General features: G+C 37.8%; 1 protein-coding gene across 2 annotated transcripts in view; it reads right to left on the bottom strand.

Annotated features, from left to right (window-relative positions):
- The window catches only part of ATP8A1 (ATPase phospholipid transporting 8A1), a 257,682-nt gene that overhangs the window by 5,262 nt on the left and 228,441 nt on the right, over window positions 1-23,979 (bottom strand). For both annotated transcript variants that reach the window (XM_024211695.2, XM_024211694.2), the window contains 3 exons: window positions 11,543-11,631; window positions 11,039-11,131; window positions 1,485-1,576 (listed from right to left, as the gene is read on the bottom strand). In XM_024211695.2, the coding sequence (XP_024067463.1) occupies window positions 1,485-1,576; window positions 11,039-11,131; window positions 11,543-11,631 (274 nt within the window). The remainder of the gene's footprint in view (window positions 1-1,484; window positions 1,577-11,038; window positions 11,132-11,542; window positions 11,632-23,979) is intronic.

The raw sequence follows: 23,979 nt of genomic DNA, 5'->3' as shown, positions 1-23,979 counted from the left end.
TTAATACTGCCGCCTTGAGAAACAGCCTGCTCTCCTGAACATGTTTTTCCCTTAGATTTTCTTCCAATGGAACCTTACCTACTAGTTCTCTGAGTTTGATAAAGTCTGCTTTTTTGAAGTCCATTGTCCTTATTCTTCAGCTCTCACTCCTTCCTTTTCTTAGAAATCATGAAATCTATCATTTCACGATCACTTTCACCCAAATTGCCTTCCACCTTCAGATTCGCTACCAATTCCTCCCCACTGGTCAGAATGGCTGTCCCCCAGGTTAGTTCCTCCACTTTCTGGAACAAAAAGTTGTCCCCAAACATTCCAAGAAATTACTGCAAATTTTGTGTTTTGACATATTACTTTTCCAACAATTATCTGGGTAGTTAAAGTCGTTCAGTACTACCAGGTCTTGTGCTTTGGATATTTCTGTTATTTGTTCTAGAAATGCTTCATCCACCTCCTCTTCCTGATTTGGTGGTCTACAGTACACACCTACAATGATGTAACTCCTTTCATTTTTAGCCAGAGACTATCAACTGGTCTGCCTCCCACCTCCTTCTGGACTTCAGAACATGTACATATATTCTTGATGTATAATGCAACACCTTCTCCCTTTTCACCTTGCCTGTCCTTCCTGAACAAGCCATATCACTCTATACCAATATTTCAGACATGAGATTTATCCCACATGTGCTACTACAAATATATATACCGGGGTCGGCAACCTTTCAGAAGTGGTATGCCGAGTCTACATTTATTCACTCTAATTTAAGGTTTCGTGTGCCAGTAATACATTTTAACGTTTTTAGAAGGTCTCTTTCTATAAGTCTATAATATATAACTAAACTATTGTTGTATGTAAAGTAAATAAGGTTTTTAAAACATTTAAGAAGCTTCATTTAAAATTAAATTAAAATGCAGAGCCCCCCGGACCAGTGGCCAGGACCCGGGCAGTGTGAGTGCTACTGAAAATCAGCTCACGTGCCACCTTCGGCACGCGTGCCATAGGTTGCCTACCCCTAATATATACTATTACAGATGCAGTCATATACATTGTTTTTGTCAGATCTGACAAAAACCATTATATATATATATATTTATTATATATATATATATATATATAAAAATATATATATATTCATATATATTTTCAATAGGTGCCCTTCCTCTTTGGGAAAATCAAAATCAAAACAATTTCAGATGACAGTCCAAAGTTTACATCATCATACTTAGTAATAAAAGCTGTTTGTAATTCAAACTTAGTGTTTTAACACCAAACAGAACAGATTTGTCCTTTCTTAAAATATATCAGTATATTAGGCATATTTTTGTGTGTGTTTGTTTTAGGTAGATATCTTGTAAAAAGTGTTTTTAATAGTCCATTGTAGCAGAAATCAAGATAGTGCATTTATGACAAATAATTTTAGTAAAGTATTGTTTTGTGTCTATATTTTGAAACCGCATGTTATTCTTTTTAAACTCTGAACACTTACGAAGCAAGTTTTGCTGCAGAGATTCAGAGCGGTACAAGTTCACAGGACTCTTCTTAAAGACATTCTTCAGTAGTTGAGCTCTTTCAGTTAAGCTAGAAAGAAAGTGGAAATTTGTGAAATATGTCAATTTATGAATGATAATGTATAGTTTTCCCATGGGACAATAAACAAGGGCTGGCAAACTTAAAAACTGCCCATTATAAGGTAGGAAAAAATTAGTGATCAATCTTGTATTTAGGTTGTACCTGACCTAATTATTATTAGACATATGATTAAAATGGTGGCAAATTAAAATATTTCAAATACTGGGTTTATGTTTGTAAGTTTCCTGGGGAGAGACTGGTTTGTGGTTATGTGTTTATACACTGACTAGCATATTGGGGACTCTAGGTGTAACCACAATACAAATAAATAAACTAACAATACTATTAAAATATTGAAGTGCCAGATTCTGCCTGGCCCTTTTGGTGTGCAGTGTAAGGGAAGGGGATAGAGACGTCCCCAACCCAGGCAAAATTGCAGCCCCTACATACTAAGAAGTGTAAGGATTACTCCCTACCTGCCCTGCTACTGTGCCCCAAAGGGGATGGGAAGTGCAGGGAGGAGATAGCGCTAAGGCCATTTGGATGTGTCAGCCAGCCATGTGTGTGTTGGAGTATGCTGCCTCTGTGAAGGGAGTTGCAGTGTGTGCACTTCTGGTGAGCTCTGGAAACTCTCAGAGGGCATTCTGCTTCTCTGGCACATTATTCCACTGCTCCTTAATACAGGATATGTACAATTTACATAATCCAGCCCTTAATAATTATCTCCAAAGTAGAGTTGCCAAGACTTTTTGAAATTGTTCAAGATCTGTCCCTGGGAAACAGGTGCCGTGGATAGATGATCCACTATTTTTACAGACCGGGGTTTGAGTCTGGACTAGATACCAAATTTAAAATGGTTAGTGGCCTGATGGTAACATACTTTACTTGTTTTGGTAAAGTTTTTATTTTTTTTTTTAAAGAAAACATTCTACAAGTACATTGATATAAAGTAACAATCCATTTTGACAAATATAAACAATCTGCCCTGTTTACTATTGTTTCATAGATTTCAAACATGTTTGATAAGCTGAAGTACATGATAATTACAATTAAATGATAGTGATTAACAATTTAAAGCTGCACAGCATATCTAAATAAGAGAAATCAACACTATTTTTGTTACTGGAGGTGTCTGATTGCCTTGCTACAAAATGAGTACTGCACTTTACCAAGTTGTTTTCAGAGATGCTAAGTAAATAGTAAGGGACACATTTTCACAGATATTTGCATGCGTTTACAATGCAACTAGTAGGTGCATGGTCTTTTGTGCACAAAGTATTTTCAAAGATTTATGTGCACACCTAAGCAGGCTGAAAATTAAGCTAGAACTAAATTGTAGGTGTACATGCAGATTTCTAGTAACATACAGATTGCTGGGAGTTTAAAGCAGGGCTTCTGTGTGTCATCCAGTTATATACTGTCCATTCTTCTCCCTCCTAAAACTCTGCAACTTAGAGTAGCACCTCATTACTATTTGTGCTGCTACTGCAAAATATACTGGAATATGATCCAGACAGCTCTTCACCTGAGCACAAGTAGAAAAAAAAAGGGTGGTGGTGGGGAATGAATGGCAGTTTTAACCAATTGGATACACAGGCACTGGTCGAACGTTACAGGGTTTGAGGTTTTCAGGAAACAAACAGGCTGTCTCCTTACAATGTATTTTTCTTTCCAAATTCTTATAGTTTCCCATGGATAAGACCCTAATTTAGTGACTACAAAATACGTGGACTGGCCATAGCATAGAGAGCTTGCCAAAACATGATAAATATACTTTCTGATAATTTTAAGAAGATTTACTGCAGGGAATTGGGAAGGAATGTAGATGAGGACTGGGAATGGTATTACACAGGCTTTTCAGGCAAACCACAGGAACTATGCCCTGAACTGGGCCTCAGTGTCAGACACCACAGTGCTGAATGTTTTGTCTTCTGTGTGTGAGCTGCTTTATCAACATGACCTAGGGTGCCCAGATAAAATTCGGAATGGAACATTTTGAATTCATGCTGCCTGCTGAAGCCTTAGAGCCGTGAAGAAACTGTTTCAGTTATAACAGTGTTCATAGCAATCTTGGGAACCCTAGTAAGCTAAGTTAGGATGTACTGTGAAGTGTTTTCATTGATTTTTAAGGCCAGAAGGGACTATGGTGATCCTCTACTCTGACCTCCTGCATAACACAGGCCATAAGATTTCCCTGAATTAATTTCTGATTCAAGTCCAACAGTTGTGATTTAACTAGAGCACATCTTTTAGATAAAACATTTTCTGTGACGGAGCATCCACCACAACCTTTGGCAAGTTGTTCCAATGGTTAATTACCATTAAATGGTTAATCACTATTTAAAAATGTGTGCCTTATTTCTAGTCTGAGTTTGCCTACCTTCAACTTCTGGCCATAGGATCTTGTTATACCTTTGTCTGCAGGATTGAAGATCCCTCTATTAAGCAAATTTCTGTTCCCAATGCAGGTATTCAACAATGTTCAGAGCCTCTGAGGGGCTGGCGGTAAGGGACATCTAGGTATATTCAGAGCCCACACTAAAGATAAACTATACCTCTCCTAATAGGCTCCCTTTTGTTCTGGCAACCTCTGCTCTAATGAGATCCACAGTGCCACATTCTATCCAACGTGCTAACCCTGGTCACTAGAATGGTGCCTACAGAACAAACATGATTATCTCCAGCTTGTGGCCTGGAATAAGCCATCAGATGGGTATTTTTTCATATGTAAGCTCTTGAGAACTGGGCCCTAAACGTGCACACTTTAAGTTCATATTTGAATACTAGTTATGGAACAATTTCTTATTGGTAGTTTTTGTATAATGAAGACTGAACTATATAGGGCTCAATATCTGAACTGAAAATGTAATTGAAGACAGACATCTTAGATAAGAAATGTACTATACTCTCACCCCATACTGTATTTTCAAACACATAGGGACCCAATTCTGCACTCCTATTCACCTGAATAGGTATTGTAGAATAATGCTGTTTACTTGTGACTATCTTTTTGGCATTCAAAATGAGTTCTGAAAAGAAACTACATCTATCAGAGCCAAATGTAATATAATGTGAGGTGTGATACAAAAGCAATGCTAGGTGGCAGTACCTCAACATTTGTGCTAATTAGGTGCACTAAGAGGCACAGGCTGAACATTAGCACCGTTCAAATACATGAAGTGTGTGTATTCTTAAATAACTTCTATCTCGTATGGTTTAAAGATATAAATAAACTAGTAATTAAATGCATTTTATTACATGTAAATTAAGATGAGCAAGAACAGATTAAAATTTGCAACCATCTAAAATGCTTATTGCTTTATATATTCCTATTACATTTCTAGTTTAAGAATATTTAAAAGTGGCTTACATAAAAAGATAATATGACTATATTAAGAAGAGGCACTTGTGACATACAAGTATTTCAATACACCTGCACAAGTCAAGGTAACTAGTCATGTTACTGTTCACATACGCCCAATTCAATGCCAGTAAAAATTTTTACTTATGTAAAAATATTTTTTGTAAGTGATGTTAATACTGAAATAGTACACATTTTAAGAGTTGGGTGTGAGGTTGGGAAATGTTTTTTGGCAATGAAGGTCTGAAATAATGGTTTACTTTAAAAACACTTATCCTCTTACTTTTAGTCATTTCAGTTTTAGGCACAAGAGGCTTCTTGGCATATCAGTTACAATGGATCTGATAACAAAATCAAGCTGCCTGCTGTGCAAACTACCTGTTTTATTGAGGCAGTCACATACTATAGGCTCCCATAGGCTTCTCTGGTCAGTGATGTTAAAACATTCAAGTTCTCTTTCAGTTAGAAAAGTTACTGTGTAATAATGGGCACCTTCTTGCTCAATCTATTTTCTTACTTTGCTGATAAAAATGAATTTGTACTACTGTTAGGTGTATTGCTTACTGAAGTACAAGATAAAATCTTATTTGAAAGTTGGGCAGAAAAATTCAGATTGCAGAATCTTTATTACTGGGAGGGATGTAAGATTTAATAAGAACATTCATGTTGAGTTTGCACTGATCATAATTAAAAATACACCTTTACCTCGATATAACGCTGTCTTCGGGAGCCAAAGAACCTTACTCCGTTATAGGTGAAACCGCGTTATATCAAATTTGCTTTGATCCACCGGAGTGCACAGCCCCGCCCCCCCAGAGCACTGCTTTACCACATTATATCCGAATTCATGTTATATTGGGTCGCGTTATATCGGGGTAGAGGTGTATCTCTTGACTTCAAACCTAAGAAATCTGATATTGAAATCACGGAGAAGAAAAAATATGAAATTTCTAGAAGGTCATTTTTAGAATTAATTTTCACGATATGACCACCTTTTAAAGTACATGATATGTACAATTCAAACATTATTTTTAAAAATAAAGAACTTCTTTTGTTTCATATAAGCACTGGCAGTAAAAATTGGTGAGAAATTTTTGCAACTTCTTTGAGGATTTCCATTAGGTGCGTTCAAATCAAAATAGAGAAGGGTGAGGATGTGACTGAAAATATGAGGAACAGCTCTAGAGATTATTTATTCCATTCTTATAGACCTTACTTTTACAACATACAATATTAAAATGTAAAATGCAATGAAGATCACTCAAAAAATAAAACATTTTAGATAATGCCATTCTAAATGGCATTTTAATCCTCATTTTTACAAAGATCTTATCAGAGTATTCAAAAGAATGTTCAATAGGAAAAAGTACCATTTCTATAACTTTACAGTCTTATTCCTATGAAACATTTATTCAAATACATGCAATGTCAGGGCAAGAAAAGTATTACCATCTGTACTGGACAAACGTGGTAGTTGGTTTCTACGTCAACAAATAGCAGTGAAATAATTAACGTTTTTGGAATTTAAATAGTTAACATCTACTTAGAATTAATGACAGAAATTCAAACAGAGGGTCAAATCCTGAACTATTTGTATTTGTGAGGTGATATTTTTATTTTCTGTTATGTTACTTTGCAGACAAGAGGAAATGAATTTGTCAGTTATCTCCTCCACATCTTTACAGTTCTCTCCTTTCCAGGCAGTGCTTCATATTCCCCCATAGTGAAAATTAATGTAGAATTTCATGTGAACAAACACATTTTTCTATTGCACTAAAGTAAAGCACTAAGACACCAAAGGTATGCTAAAGCACCGCTAGAAAAAATAAAAGAATGCCAGAACAAAGTGCTGAAGAATATACAAGAAATGTGTCAGAAATAACTGGTCAGTCTTGTGCCATATATTATACCCCAAGAGTAAAAATCCTATGAGATGCTATTTTTAAAGCAGCAGAATTATAAGTAAGTAGTCATCACAGGATTAGAACTCTTGGGATCTTAAGCCTCCACTGAAATGAGTGGCAAGCCTGGACATATAAAACCCAAGAATGAGAATCATGTAAGAGGTTATCTTCAGAGAAGCAGAATCATACATAAGTAATCTTCCCATCTCTGCAACCAAGACTGGGGTATCAGAGTTGGTTTCACTTCTCCTCTGCACTTTTCACGTGACCATGGGAATGAAAGGAAAAGAAGGGAAATTACAGAGAAGGTTGTAAGGAACATAAAATGTATCAATCTCTATTGTTAGTGGATCCCGATATCTCCTTGTGGGATAGAACCATTTTGCAGTTGTGGCTCATGGCAAACACATTTATTATTGGAGTTCTCCACATCCTTCAAATCTGGTGAAATATTTGTTGATTGAGGCTACATTCCCTCTGGAATGGCTGAGGCAATTAATATTGATTTCCTGGATATGACAATTACTCTGACAGCTCAGAGATTCTTTTTAGCCCATTTTAGTATGGGTATTGCATACCTAAGGAGAGCAGCATTTTTTGTCCCTTGATTGCAATCACTACAGTATTTTCTGAACAGACTAGAACCAGATTCAGTGAAATATGAGGATTTTCATTTCCAGTCTGTTGATATTAAAGTGTTCTCACTATTTAACCACTTGCTCTGCACAGATGTCTGGTGCATATAGGCTGCTAAGACATAGGAGATTTACTGTTGGTTATTACAATGGTCCAGTGTAAATTGTTAATGAAGGTTGGTTCACCAGTTCAGAGACTCCTGACTTTCATTTTCTCAAATAAATAGTTTCTTCTACAGAGAATGATATTTTCGCCATGTAATGTGAGTAGATATTAATTAAGGCTGTCGATTATTCGCAGTTAACTCACACAATTAGCTCAAAAAATTAACCGTGATTAAAAACATTAATTGTGATTAATTGCACTATTAAACAATAGAATACCAATTGAAATTTAATAAATATTTTTGGATGTTTTTCTATATTTTCAAATATATCGATTTCAATTACAACACAGAATACGAAGTGTACAATGCTCACTTTATATTATTTTTTATTACAAATATTTGCACTGTAAAAATGATAAACAAAAGAAACAATATTTTTCAATTCACCTCATACAAGTACTGTAGTGCAATCTCTTTATCATGAAAGTGCAACTTACAAATACTTAAAATGTTTTTTTGTTATATAACTGCACTCAAAAACAAAACATAAAAACCAAGTACATAAAAAGTTGTTACTAGGAGGAAGGAGAAGAATTGTTCTTCTTAACCTCTGAGGATAGGACAAGAAGCAATGGGCTTAAATTGCAGCAAGAGAGGTTTAGATTGGACATTAGGAAAAACATCCTGTCAGCATGGTTAAGCATTGGAATAAATTGCCCAGGGAGGTTGTGGAATCTTCATCATTGGAGATTTTTAAGGGCAGATTAGACAAACACCTATCAGGAATGGTCTAGATAATACTCAGTCCTGCCATGAGTGCAGGGGACTGGACTAGATGACCTCTCGAAGTCCCTTCCAGTCCTATGATTCGAATGTAAAACTTTAGAGTCTACAAGTCCACTCAGTCCTACTTCTTGTTCAGCCAATCGCTAAGAGAAACAAGTTTGTTTACATTTATGGGAGATAATGCTGCCCACTTCTTAACGACAATGTCACCTGAAAGTGAGAACAGGCATTCGCATGGCACTGTTGTAGCTGGCGTCACAAGATATCTACATTCCAGCTGCGCTAAAGATTCATATGCCTCTTCATGCTTCGGCCATTGTTCCAGAGGACATGCTTCCATGCTGATGACACTTGTTAAAAAAATTATGCATTAATTTAATTTGTGACTGAACTCTTTGGGGGAGAATTGTATGTCTCCTGGTCTGTTTTACCCGCATTCTGCCATATAATTCATGTTATAGCAGTCTCGGATGATGACCCAGCAAATACTGTTTATTTTAAGAACACTTTCACTGCAAATCTGACAAAATGCAAAGAAGATACCAATGTGAAATTTCTAAAGATAGCTACAGCACTTGATCCAAGATTTAAGACTCTGAAGTGCCTTCCAAAATCTGAGAGGGACGAGGTGCATGCTTTCAGGAGTCTTAAAAGAGCAACACTCTGATCCAAACCTACAGTACCCAAACCACCAAAAAGCAAATCAACCTTCTCATGGTGGTATCTGACTCAGATGATGAAAATGAACATGCATCGGTCCACACTGCTTTGTGACATTGTAAACAAGCGGGCAGTATTATCTCCTGCAAATTGTAACCAGACTTGATTGTCTGAGTGACTGGCTGAAGTAGAACTGAGTGGACTTGTAGGATCTAAAGTTTTACATTGTTTTATTTTTGAATGCAGTTATTTTTTTGTACATAATTCTACATTTGTAAGTTCAACTTTCATGATAAAGAGACTGCATTACAGTACTTGTATTAGGTGAATTGAAAAATACAATTTCTTTTGTTTTTTACAGTGCAAATATTTGTAATAAAAAATAAATATAAAGTGAGCACTGTACCCTTTGTATTTTGGGTTGTAACTGAAATCAATATATTTGAAAATGTAGAAAACATCCAAAATATTTAAATAAATGGTATTCTATTATTAATAGCACAATTAATCGTGATTAATTTTTTAAATCGCTTGACAGCCCTAATATTAATACAAAGATCAGCCAGGATTAAGGCACCAAATTAAAACAAGAAATCATTAAACCAAAGAACTAAACAACTTGTATGGAGGATGAATGGGGCCAGTGAGGATGTCTTTGCAGCAAGTGAAACAATTTTCTGAAGTCTTTTCTGGAGGCTTTCTTAAGATTAATACAAGCTCACAGATGAACTAGATGGTTCCAGAACACTCTTATGGATTTATGATCATCTTCAATGATAAAAGAAAATGTATCTGTTTGTAAAAACATTACCCTAATAACAGAAGCTGAAGAAGAAAATACTTTTGGACACAAGAGATGTACTTTGAGGACGATATGGTTGACTGGAGAGAAGGAATGAGACTCTTCCCAGCAAAACACTAGTTGATATAAACCACATGCACACATAGGACAAAATGATTGCTAGTCTCTGGAAGCACAGTGAGGTTCACCTGAGCTATAACAAGCACTGGGGACCTGGAAGGAGATTCAGTGTGATGGAGGGGTGTCTGTTTCCCAGACAACTGAACTGAAATCAGCAGTCTGGGAACACAGTAGAGATGGGAACAGTGCTGCAAGATTCAGCAGCAAAAGAAGCACACTGATTTACTCTCTCCCAGACCCTTTGCAAAGGTATTCCTTTCATCATTCTTTCTGCTACTGCAGCAAAATGTTCTTGTCTGTTATTTTCTGTCTCTTCTTTAGTATAATTCTTTGCCATTCTTCTCTAACTTTTGAATAAGCTTTTATTTCTTTAAGTCTCCTGAAATAATATTCCTTCTTCCTTTTCAACCTTACATGCCTGGCACTGGGAAGAGTGCAAGTAGTCAGAGGAATGCACTTTGTGGAGATTTAAGTTTGATTTATTTCTTACCTGTTTTAGGTTTGTCTAGTGCATTTTCCGTTACTTGATTTAATATATGAAGTAAGACAGAGGTTCTTTAGATTGGTGTTACATACCTAAGTCAATTTGTTTCTTTAATGTCAGCAAACTGTGCAGAGATTTTGCTATTTTCCTTTAGGCCCTTAATTTGAAAGGCGTTTGACTGATTTTAACAGTTGTCCTTAGGCAAAGTTTATAAATGTAGCTGTTAATGAACCAAGTTCTAACTTGTTTTGTCTCAATTGCGAACACTGCCAAAGCAGCAAAACAAGATTTTAAAACCAGGTTCTGTTAGTATTTGGTTTAATCCACAATGACTAGCCAAATTTGGCAGAACTTGGTTCAGCCAGAAATGAACAAACTCAGTTGAAAACCTTTTGTAAATAATTCCTTAGGCCCTGACTTTCAAAAAGATGCACACAGATGAATTCTTGTACCTGCAGAGAACCCCATCCATGTGGATGCAAGTGTCTGTCTGCTTGCATCTTACTGCAAGATCAGAGCCTTAGTTTCTTGATAGTTTGTATAATGGGACTATGAACATTCAACAGCAAGAAATTATTTTAAAAAGATCAATCTACAGGTATTTTACAGTACCTCTTCCCATGCACAACTGCCCCTGGATCTTGAGATTTTGCTTCCAACTCCTGAACTTCATCTACCAGTGTCTTAAAAGTAGCTCTCTTGATTCTGCAATATGAAGTGCTTTCAGATTTACTCTTGCTGAAACCATAATATATGTCTTTTTCAAGACTCTAAAATAGAAATTTACAAATTCATTTTTGCCAAGCGATTTCAACTTAAATTTTGAAAGGAGAAATTTTAAAGAAGCCTCAGTTCTAAATAATACACTTTGTCAGCTGTTATGCTAATCACAAACAACAGAAGTTATCAATTAAAAGTTCTGATTAACAAAAATATTTAAAAAGAAATAAAGTAGTGGTACATTGTGGCAAGATTTGTAAACTACAAACAAAGCGAGTCATAATTTGAAAGAATCAATGAAGCTCTTTATATTTTCTTAAACAAACTGGCCAATACTTAGAAAAATTAAAACTTGACAATAATTTTCCTTATAAATTTTAACAGTTCTATACTTACACTTTGTATACTACGTCAAAAAGCAAAGCTGTCACAGGAATACATAACAGACCCATCCAAAAGACTCCAGAGCTGAACAACATAACTGCCTGGATAGATAAATCACAAAAATGATACTGTTATAGAAAAGTAGCAAAACATTTAGACATCTCAGCATTTTCTTTGCTCAAAGTATCAAAATCAAATTCAACCAAACTTTGCTGGGCTCTCTAATACAATATAAAAATTACTGGGCCTGGGGAAAGTCCCTCAAACACTTAATATGTAAGTAAATGCTACTCATGTTAAAAGCTTGATGGAAAGTTCAAACTGTTCAGTTCTTTAAAAATAAAAAACAAACACCCTCCCCCCCCAAAACCCAGCTTAACACCATCCCATTTCTAATACTAATAAAGAATATTATTAAAATAAGATATAGCAATTTAAAATACTGTTAAATCTTTGAGAACATGTTCTACTAGCACTCCTATTTGCTGTCAACCCTAATATGAGATAATGGATACCGAAAAAGATATTTGTCCTTACAATTATCTTGTCATACATCTCCCATTAGCACCCATTACTACTACTACTAAACTGACTACTGTTTAAATGTTTTGTTTATAATTCAGAACTGCAAAAATAATGAGAAATTATGTATACTTCGCCTGCTTTCCTGTAATCCTTTAAGAAAACATCTAAACAAAAGCTGTTTTTAAAATAAAGCAAATTACTGCAAAAATAAAATACTTTACTACCAACACACTTTTTGGCTTTTAGTTAGGTGTATAATTTAGTCTTTATTTTTTACTGTCAGAAGGGAAACCAGAATTTCTCCTGTCCATGTTAATTAACTTGTTTCTGCACACCTGTTACAACCAAAGACAAAATAAGTAATACTCTCTAAGCAAAATTAGTATAAAGGGCATTAAAATAGTCTTAATTTGCCTTTGTAACACATGCCAAGCATCTACATCAGAGATATTATGATTGCAACGAAAATAATCTATGATTAATAAATTGTCAGTTGTTTGTAATTAGTATATTAAAAATGCCTTTGTAATGCAATTAGATTTCACAGAGATTAAGAGTAACATTGCTACACAACAGCATTTTAATTCTTTGATTTCATTTCTTGAAGTCTAATTGCTTCTAAAGGTTAAATTTGCAGCACCTAATTGAAATAATAAACAAACTGCAAAATTTTACTAATATTAGCAATACCCCATTTAGGGGAAAAATGCAGACATTTTGAATAAGTAGCTTAAATACTACTTTTTTTTTTTAAGCACACATAAATTAAAGTTTGTTTCAGATTTGTATGTGGTACATTACTTACGGTCTAGAAAGAGAAAGTCATTTTCACAAAGTCTTACTATAATGTAGGTAGCGAATATAGCCCTATTTACTTTCAGAGTGCATGTAGACACATGTATTCTTTGGAAAACGTAAAATTTTACCCAAGCTGCAAACTGCAAATGTACCTTTTTTATCTACATCCATGTTTTATATGTATAGTAGCTATTACAGGTGACTGAGGATGCCCTGAGCACTTTATTTTTTAGCCAGAATAATTACTATAAACAAATTTATAAACTCTGAATAATAATGCTAGGATTAAAATAACTACAATTCACAACTTCAACCAAAAAGATCTTTTTAGATATCTGTAACAAAACAGAGAAAAATTTATTCACATAAAAGTCACTTGATATTATAACCAAAACATGACCCTTGACATGCTTGGTGACACGCTCACTTCTTAAAATCAATACTAATAGGAAATGCCTATCAAAACTATATTTTGTAAAAGCTTTTTAAGTTTAAGTAACAGTTATATAAACCAACAGTTTCCTAAACAAAAAATGGCAGAGAAAAAACACAATTTGATTTGATCTGAATCACTTTATATTATTAATTTTAATAATATTTTTAGTTTAGGGTAACAGCAAAGAACTATACTTGCTTTAGCCACTCTATTAAATGTTTCCTAGTGAAACAGCAAAAGTGATAATGTAGGTCTTAGGATGTTAATTCTGACCATTGTAATGCTAACTATGAATGAAGCAACAACTGGCGCCTACTATTCAGTCCATCCAGCCTTTAGCTTTACAAATGAACAACACGAATTGAGAAAAAAAGTTTTTCTGCGTCATATTTGAAAGCCTGTCAGATTTTTTTTTCTTTTGCAGAGTTAATCCAAACCTAAAAGATTTAAAGCCGACACTCGCATTAAAGACAGAGGGCCTCTTTGTATTTTTTGGATGAAGAGGGAAAAAATAAAATCCCACAGAGGTATTTCCTTCCTTTCTGTACAAGAAAGCTCCCCCCTCACTCTGTAGAAACCATTTTTGTCTCTAACTTTTCACATCTCTCTACACATAGGCAGGTCATCTGGGAAATGGCAAACCAATCCTTTTCAGACAATGGCACTAACAGGAGCAGCCTGTTCTGGGGATGGACTCTGGCTGCTTCTGTTCGTGGTTTACAAATTGTTCCTAATGTGTGAGATTTGTGGTCAATGCCAAGTTTTTTTCCCCTTTAGGCCTTGTGAAACCAAATGGAATCTTCCACAAAAGTGGCTCCCAGGAGAATTCAAAAATAATCTGAAGTAAGAGTTAGAAAGTCTAATAAATTGTAGGACTAACAGGTCCCAGGGGGAAAACAAATAATTGTTGTCTAAGTAGCATGGATACGCTGCAAATGTTGACTCTCAAAATTAAGACTTTCTAAAATAAATTAAGATAGCTCATAAATGTAGCTTTTATGGAATTTTTCCTGCTGCTGTTTGAGTTTTGATTAAAGAAAAAAAATTCCTGAAGATTGTTACCATATTGCTTTTAAATTCAGTAGACGATTAAAAGCCTTGCCTGCAGAACTTTTTAAAAGCACTGAAGGATATGTACTATCAGAAAATTACATATCAAGTTGAAATGATTAGATAAGATATTCCCCCTCTCTTTACTATGTTTATGAAACATTACAGATACATTCAGACAAATCATTTTTCAGGATGAGGATATCAAAAAAGCGAGGCAACAAAGTTGGAAAGAGCAATAAAACCATTATGTGGAAAGGTTTATAAAGGCTTTTCAGTTTATCTAATCTAGCTATCATCACTGTAGTACTGGTATGTGAATGCCTCCGAGTATTTAAGGATAGAAATAATAACAGTTTCTCCCTTCTTCCTCCTTCTCATCTACAGAGAAATAACTTGATTAATTTATAGTTGGGTTTTGTGTGCGTGTGCATGCACACTAGTTAAAGAACTAACTGAGGCAAAGCTAAGCTGAAGAGGAGTTTTGCATTTAGTTCTCAATGCAGTGAGGTTAAAGGTCATTTTTATCTTTTCTGGTAGTTAGCTCCATAGCCCTTTCTTTATATTTACAGCTTAAAAAACAGAGCTCCCACTAAAGAAACCATATTAAAAGTATACCCCCCCAATCTGGTGGTACACAATACAAAGTAGAGGCCAACAATAAGGTGAGGAGAGCATCAGGAATGAAATATCAGGCAATCTGTCAGTAAGTGGAGAAGGAAGCAGTAAAAAAACATTGCTATCTGCAAAATCCTGAGGTCCTCACTCAAGCAAAATTCCTGTGAAATGAATAAGAATTTGCCCAAGCAAGGACTGAATAAAAACAGCAGGATTTTGTCCATGATTAATGAATATTAATAATATTTGATATCATCAGCACTTATTTTTAAAACTATATTTAGAAGGATTATTTATAGATAGGTACATAAACATAACTATGATTAGAAACACAGCTTTATGTGCCCTTCCCCCCCCGCCCAATTAGTATACAATAAGTTTTATTTTCAGATGAGTATCATTTTCATATAAACATACAGATTCAAAAAGGTACATGGTGTTGATTAAGACTTGGTGCACAAGTAGTTCAGGGTCTCATTTGATAGTTGTTCCTTCAAACCTTGTTCTTTTTCAAGACATTGTCTATATGTGCCCCATGCACTTGAGATTGTAATGTTTTGGCCAGTAGTGCCCATTGGGCTGCACCTTCACCCTTCAAGCCATCAAGCCCACCCACCAAAGGGCATAAACAGGGCACGATGACCAACCGATCCTCAATTCCTTCTGTGGCTGTGAGATAGAGTCGATTTAGCTGTGTCCCTGCCATTTGCAATTGCAATCCCTGTTTGTTTGTACTGTACATAGTTACATTATAGGATAGTATAGGATAGCAGTGTAGACATTCCTTCCAGGAGCCCAGGCAATGAGACTTGGGGAGGGTCACAGAGTCTGGGCACATCTACATTGCTATTTTTAGCCCTGAAGCATGAGACCTGCAATACTGAATCATTTGACCTGGGCTCCGAGACTTGCTGCCACTGTTTTTTGCAGTGCAGACGTACCCTATGAGACCTGTCTCAGACCCAGAGAGATGAGATACACTGAAGTTGGAGCAGTCCCCAGCAAAAAGTGCCCTACATTACAGATGGGGATGTAATTTCCAGCTCGGGTAGACATACTCACACTAACTTTGATCAAGCTAGCATACTAAAAAAAGCAGTGTAGAGTGGCAGTGCGGGTGACAGCATGGGCTAGCTGCCTGAGTACATTAGTGTCCAATACCCTAGGCGTGTACTTGGGTGGCTAGCCAATGCTGCAGCTATACTGCTATTTTTAGTAGCTAGACATTATATCGCCAGCTGCACTGTAGCTATCCCACTGGTGTTCTCCTGCAACCTGCTGTTTTTGCCTCCTCCCAATCTGAAAGGGGCAGATCCCTGCACCACTTATCTAAGAAGCACAAAAGAGGACCCCCTGTTAAATGTACTTCTAAAAGAAAGAGAGAGATAAGTCTCCTCTTTCTACAGTTTTTAAAAAGAGCAGCTCAAGGCTGAGTCAAGGTTGCTCTGGTAGCTGCGAGGACTCAAGGGTCAGATCTCTGATACCCATTGTTATCTCAGACTTGTATATGGCGACTAAAGTACCGCATCAGGGGCTTCCCATGCTGGAGCTAGGCTGTTCTCAGGGGTGGCAGATGACAGAACAAGGAGCAATGGTCTCAAGTTGCAGTGGGGGAAGGTCTAGGTTGGCTATTACGAAAAACTATTTCAATAGGAGGGTGGTGAAGCACTGAAATGGGTTACTAAGGGAGGTGGTGGAATCTCCATCCTTCAAGGTTTTTAAGGCCCAGCTTGACAAAGCCCTGGCTGGGATGATTTAGTTGGGGTTGGTCCTGCTTTGAGCAGGGGGTTGGACTAGATGACCTCCTGAGGTCTCTTCCCACTGTAATCTTCTATGACTCTATGGTGGCCAGCAGTTTGACCTTGGTGCTGACATTCTTGGTACTGCCTATATCAGAACCACCGACTCTGGTACTGACCATACTGACTTTTATCTTGGTTTTGATGTCATTGGTATCAAGAAATACGGTACTGGCGGATTTGGCTATTTCAGCCCTTCCCGAATATACTTTACTGTCTTAATTTGTAACACTGATGGAGCCAGTACCACAGCCATTAGTACTGGGATGTCTTTGCTGTTGACTAAAAAGCTCCCTGAGAGTCTAAACTTCAGACCTGAATGAGGGCTGCTCGTCCTTTACAAGAGAAGATTCTTATTACTTATCTGTCTCAGATATCAGTGCACATGGTTCACTTCTTTATTCTCCTAGGGCACCCCCTCCATGACTCATTTTTCCAGTAGACTCCAGAGTTAGGGGTCATAGTAATCTAAGGGTGTTCCAGGAAGACCCGCTGTCTAGTATCCCCTTCCTTGGTCAGTCACTCTGTAACCATATGGACTTCATTCCTGGCCTTAAGAGGCATTGTGGTGTGTTCATCATGCTACAAGGCATAACTTCTCTGCTGTATCAAGAGCAAGATCATCTTCTCCACAAGAGTTATCTAGAGATCATCCTCAACAACAACCGTTTCACGTTCCTGCTACAGAGATTTCACCAGCACAAATTTCTGAGGAAGAGCAACTCCAGCACCAACCTGCTGAAATCATAACTGCTCACAAATCATCTTTGTCACCTGATGAAGAAGTGGTGCCACCCTCTACACCACCTGATGACTATAGGGCATTTCAGGATCTCCTTTGCTATAACTGAGCCAGTTCCAGAAGGCCCTCATTGACTGGCATAGCAAGTTTTTCAGGAAGAGAAAAATGTAAGATGTCCATCAATTTGTGGGCTTTTTCCTAGATTCTGTTGGGATCTCCAAAACCTCCATCATTTTGCAAACTCCAGCCTCCATACCTCCAACTATAAAAATGATGGACAGGAGACACCACGTTCCCTCTGTGGGTTTTGAATATTTTTATTTCCATCCTGCACCAGGTTCCTTGGTTGTCATGGCAGCTCAGGCGAGAACAAGACAAAAAAACATTCAAATCTACTAAGGCCAAGGAGCCAAAGCAGCTGGATCTTTTCATTAGGAAGAGCTATTCTTCTGCTATTTACAACTTTGAATACCTAACTACCAAGTTCTAGATATGACTATTTTAATTGACACAGAGTATCAGACTTCTTGGATAAGATCCTGTCCAATTACAGGGAGGAGTTAAAATAATAGATTGCAGTGGCTCAACTAACAGGAAGGACCTACCTGTTGGCTGCTACTGATGCATCATACTCTGCATCTAGATCAGTGATACTCAGACTGAGGCTTGCGAGTCGCAAGTGGCTCTTTAATGTGTCTCCTGCGACTCTTTGCAGCACATGATATTAAAACACTGGGTGATTTAACTATTAATCAATCAGGATGCTTTTACTATGTTATTAACCAATTGTAGTTGATAAAATAATAATACTTGGTCATTCATTTTGCTGTGAGAATTATCTGTCTATCTATCTATCTATCCATCCACACACACACAAAATATTTCCCTTGTAATACTGTTTAAATATGAATATATAGTATTACAGTGAATGAAACAATGAATTCACACTACTGTGGCTCTTTTAGATAATGTTGATCATTAATTTGGCTCCTGAACCAGTGCGGTCTGAGTATCACAGATCTAGATCAACGGCTACAGCAATCACCATGCATTATGCTTCCTTCCTTCAATTTTTAGGGATATCCATGGAAGTCCAAAATATCATTACACCTTTTTGACCTGAGTAGCTAGTCAAAGTTCAGGGCCCTGAAGGTGTTCCAGTTGGAAGTAGAAATTGACAATGGAGTCTGGACATTTCTTTGATGCAATGTTATTTATTTACAAAGTATGTACAAAGTCCAGTTCTCTGATCACAGGAGGAACCAAAACATGGTATAGCTTCTTTGCTTACGGTCCCAAGCCTCTTTACCAGCCCGAGCCCTAGAATTCCTTTCCCTAGCTTCTTCTAAGGTCATAAACCATGATTGTCTGTCTGTCTATTTCAGTCTATCCTCTCTCTCTTTGGCAGATTCCCACACCCACCTGGTCAAACACACTGTGGAACCCTTTGCCACATGGTGTTAGTTTCTGGGCAGACCCCATGATGCCTTGTTTTAGGTGGATCTCTTTAACTGTCTCTCATAGCTCTCTTAAACGAAAGATGTATTCACACCCATCAGTTTAAATGAGGGTCAACCTATTCCATAATATAGTTGAACCAGCTCATAATGATACTATTGAAGACCTTCCCTTTGAGGGGAATGACTGTCTTAGTGCAAAAACTGATTAGGTGTTACACGTAAGTACTCTGGAGCAACATTATTTTCCTTTGGCATTTACACTCATCAGCCCGAGAGGAAACAATCCAGACACCAATTGCAGTCAAGACAGTTTTCTTTGTATGATCAGCCTTAACAAAGGCCACCTGATCTGCCCAGAAAGAGGCAGAGATTTCCTAGAAGGATCTTCTTCCATGGTAACCACTGCCATCACAAACCTGCTACCATCCTCAAAGCAGTCAGTTTGATGGTCATTTTGAGAGGTGTCCACAACCAACCTCAGAATATCCTTATCATTTCCCCGCTCCTTTTAGGGATGATTTAGGTCACATCTACACTAAAAACATAAGTCAACCTATGTTGGGTCAACTTACAATCACTACAGTAATTACTCTGGTGGTTCATGTCCACACTACCCTCCTTCTGTCGGTGGTGCGCGTCCTCACCAGGAGCGCTTCCACCAACTTAAGAGGAGCAGTGTGGGACGCTGAGAGCCTGGGCTTTCAGCTCCACAGGCAGCTCCCCACCAGGAGCCAGGCTGCCCCTGGGGCTCTCAGCTTCCCACCGCAGTGGGCTCCCAGCTGTGAGCTCTGCACCCAGAGTCCAGCATTGGTGCAGCCACCGGGCTCCTCATGGGGAGCAAGCAGGGAGCCCGGCAGCTGCCCTGAGGCTCCCAGCTCCTTGTGGGGAGCCCGGCGTCTGTCCGGAGGCTCCCGGCTCCCCACGGGAAGCCCAGTGGCTGTCCTGAGGCTCCAGGCTCCCCATGGGAAGCCTGGTGGCTGGAAGAAGGCTCCCGGCTCCCTGCTGGGAGCCACCCAAACTCTGGGTGCGGAGCTCCCCACCACAAGCCTGGCTGTGGAGGGAGCAGAGAGTCTAGGGGAGCAGCTGGGCTCCCTGTGAGGAAAAGGGAGCCGGGTGCCTACGGGCAGTATCAGGGCTCCCCGCAGGGAGCCTCAGTGCAACAGGCTGGCTGCCAGCAGGGAGGGTGCAGCCCGGCTGGGAGTGGGGAGCCAAGGCAGTAGCTGGACTGGGAGCGGGGAGGCTCTGAGCAGGGCAGGCGCAGCCCAACTGGTAACAGTGAGCCACGGGAGCACACAGGCTCTAGCTGGGCCCCTCACCCGCCCCAGTGACATCTTCCATTGTACTCTCTAGGCTATTATTTTTTCACCTCTACGCTTACAATATGTTAAAAAAAATTGTGATCTACACCATCTGTTGAAAAACAAATTTATCGAGACTGTTAACATTTTTTATTTAGCTGGTTTATGCTGTTTTTGCTTGGTTACTTATGTACTACAAGAAATTCTGCATCATGCTACATATTGTAACTGTCACACTGCATATTTGCATTTTGTATCTGATTTAAAAAATATTTGAAGGTACAGAAAGATATCCATTTCTCTGGTTTCTTCTAACCCAAAGAGTTTAATAGGAAATCACTAGTCTGCACATTTTTGGGGTTTGTAGATGTTCTCAAAACCTGATGTACCAAAATAATTTATGTATATCTTTCTCTTTTTCCAGCAATATTTAGGAAAAATACTGTGAAGTTATTTCCTAAAGCTACAGTGTTATAAGTAAGACTTTTATTTAACCTACATTCCTGAAGAGAGAGATTTTAATAATGAACTTAGATATTTTTTAAAATGCTAGGGACAGTAGAAATATCAACTAACAGCATCTTTTATTAGTCTGAATATTGTGCTTTGCTCTATTAGATAAAAATCTGAGACTGCAAGTAAGTTCTTCCCTGGAGGGTACTTGTCTAAGTACTTTAACCTTTGATAAACATCTACATTTTTTTCTTTCTCAAGAAGTTTAATTTTATTATTTTTAGAATAATAATTAAAAGATGAATATGAAATATTTTAACAGTGCAATTCCATATGTAAGATAATTTATTATGCTGGATAATACAGACTGAAGCAATATTTCAGAAACTAATACTGTTAATATAGTATAGTAATACCTTTCCTACGGGGTGCAGCATAAATGTCCAACAAAGAGTTTTATTGTTTTTCACAGGGATTCTACAAACCTCAATCAAATGATCTGAAATTCTGTAAAACACATGCTTGTTCCTTAACTTCAATTTCCTTCAGTAGTTTTATAGATCCCTTAGGCCAGATGGAGCAGAAACAGATGGTGTTCTGGAGAACTTTACAGTGCATGTCTACAGTACCACAATAAATTTAGCAGTTCTGCAGATACTGAGCTTTTGTTATTAATTTCTATACGAACTGTTTCTTGTTGCAGTAAGTTTTATATTTTTAATCTGGTTTACTAATCACAATGGCAAAAATAGAAAAGCTTAATCCTCATTTTAAAAATACATAAGCACCCAACAGCGTCATTCAGACAATTATGAAAGGCAAGTAGCATAAGTTTATACAGCACAGTACTTTCCTGGAGCATGCCTTGCCTCATAAATTGTTGTACTGGTGTGAACATATACAAGTCAGGTTTTTTAAAAAGGTCTCCTTCTCTTAAATCACATCCATGTTTGTTTGAGGAGAGGGAGACAACTATACCAGCTAACTATACCACAGCAAGATTTTCCCATTCAAACATTTTTTAAGTCAAGCTGTTTTCTTATTTTAGTGCTCCTCTAAACAAAATGAAGTATTATTTGCATGAGATCTACAGAACCTTTCAGTTATAAAATATCTATGTCCTATCACATTTATACTCTACTGAAACATGAACAACCAATAACTACTTTGATTAGAGTTATGTATGTTATAGGAAACTTTAAACGTAGAAGTTTATTGCAACAGATCTAGATTAATTACAGAAATATACCACAAATAAGTGACCACAAGATCAGTTATTTTTCCTCAATAGCTATAATATGGAATATAGAAAAACACAAATAGCTTTTCACCTGGCAGTACACTGTATTGTAGATTAAAAATGCTTTTTCAACTGACACTGTTACCATGATACAGGAAGCTTTTTGATGCAGGTGTTTAAAAGTGCCAATTGAACTTGATGACCAGGTGCTCACTTGTCTACTTTCAGCTAGTAGATAATAGGACACAATAGCTACTATATGTACTGGATGGAATTAGTCCGTAAGTTAGCATCAGACAGCGTATGAAGGTAGTCAAGCAATTTTGTGCAGCATAAGGAAAAGAGTCCACTTGGCCCTGACTGCACCAAACCACAAATCTCTTCCAACTGGAATTATAAATATATATAAATGGATGGCTTCCATGATTCCAGGAAGACATGAGTCACTTGCACAGCAACAACAGTCCTACAGATCTCTACCTTGTCAAGAGCTAAGTTGTCAGGGACAGAGTGCCTAGGCTTGGATGCAGCAATGTTTCCTGGTTCTGAGTGATGATCCAAGGCAGACTCTCAGTATCTTATGAAGCCCATCAAAATTGGGATGTCATCCCTCCAGATGGTAAGAAGTTTATAGGAGATTTTTATGGTGGTGGGAATTATGCCTATGGTGGGATACAGATAGTGAATGACAGATGCTGGAAGCGGAGACAGGAAAGTTTGGCTAAAAAGGATGTCCAGGGTATTCTGGGGTGCAATGAGTGGGAGCTAACATGGAGCTGTGGGTGAGATTCTGGGTGGGCAGTGAGTGTGGAAGGGAGTAAAGGAGTAGGGAGGCAGTGAGTGGTGGAAAGGGGATAGGGGAATAACCATGGGGGCAATAAGTGGGAGTAGGGGAAAGGAGGGAATGGTCAACAAGGGAGCCTGGGGGGGGGGGCAGTAAATGGAGATAGCTGATCTGAATAGGGTTAGAGAAGAAGGAGTGTGTGTGTGTGGATGCTGCCATAAGTAAACAAGCTGCTGGAAGCTGCATGAGATGAGCTGAATGTAGGTCTCTGGAAGGAACAAGTCAGAGTTCCATACAAATGGGAGAGGGAGGAGGTTATGGTTGCTGGGGGAGGGGCAAGAGAGCAATTGGTGGGTTGGAGTTGCAAGTAGAAGGGAAGAGAAGGGAGGTGCTGGTGGCTCTGCAAGAGATGCAGTGACTGAGCGCTCAAGACAGTGTTGCTGGGAGGCAGACAACAGCATTGCCTTGAGAAGCTGCTGGTTCAGACAGCTAATAGGGAGGCTGTGGGAAGCCAACTCTCCCAACACCTCCTCATAATAACAGACCTTTTTCTCCTACCCGCATTCCATGCTTACCTATGCTTCTGGGATCAGCAAGGTGAAGATGAAGGTTTGGGGGAAGCATGTATACTGTCTAAAATTAAAAAGTTGCAAATTATGAGAGATTACAAGAATTAGGCATCTTTTCTTTTTCCCTTTTTAGGTGGGACAAAGTGAAAATCCCAGGATATGTCTGGTTTCTCTGTAGTGGTGTCAAACAGATCATCTCCCTAATAAATCTAACCACAAGTGACTACAAAGAATTGTGTTTCCTTTCTGATAATTTAGAAAAAACACGATGCTGTCAGGCAAAATTTCAGGAAAATGATCTGTAAAGCAGATTGTCTAGTGTGGAAGTATTCATTCAGTACTTATGGACAACAAATACAGTGAAGCCCATTGAAAGGTTTATTGTTACTGCAGTTAAACATTATACTGTGTAATACAGATCACATTACACAGACTGGAAAGTTACTGTGAGGTCACAGGAAATTTTGAAATGTTTCCCTCATTTTCTCTCATACATTATATGTCAAAGTTTCTTCATTTGAAATCGTAAGGTTTTCTGCTACTTCTATAATCCCTCATGGTAGAAAAGAGATCTTATGACAATTTCCTATGAGCATTTAATATTTCAAGCTCTACCATGTTAGAATCTGTGGCTAAGACTGAGAAAGATATAGTTGCTTTATTTACTAGAATAGACT

This window comes from Terrapene carolina, unplaced genomic scaffold (genome assembly GCF_002925995.2).
Source record: "Terrapene carolina triunguis isolate 2854851 unplaced genomic scaffold, T_m_triunguis-2.0 Scaffold66, whole genome shotgun sequence".
Lineage (NCBI taxonomy): Eukaryota > Metazoa > Chordata > Testudines > Emydidae > Terrapene > Terrapene triunguis.
Note: the sequence above shows the minus strand (reverse complement) of the source record. Positions and strands in the feature narration are given on the sequence as shown.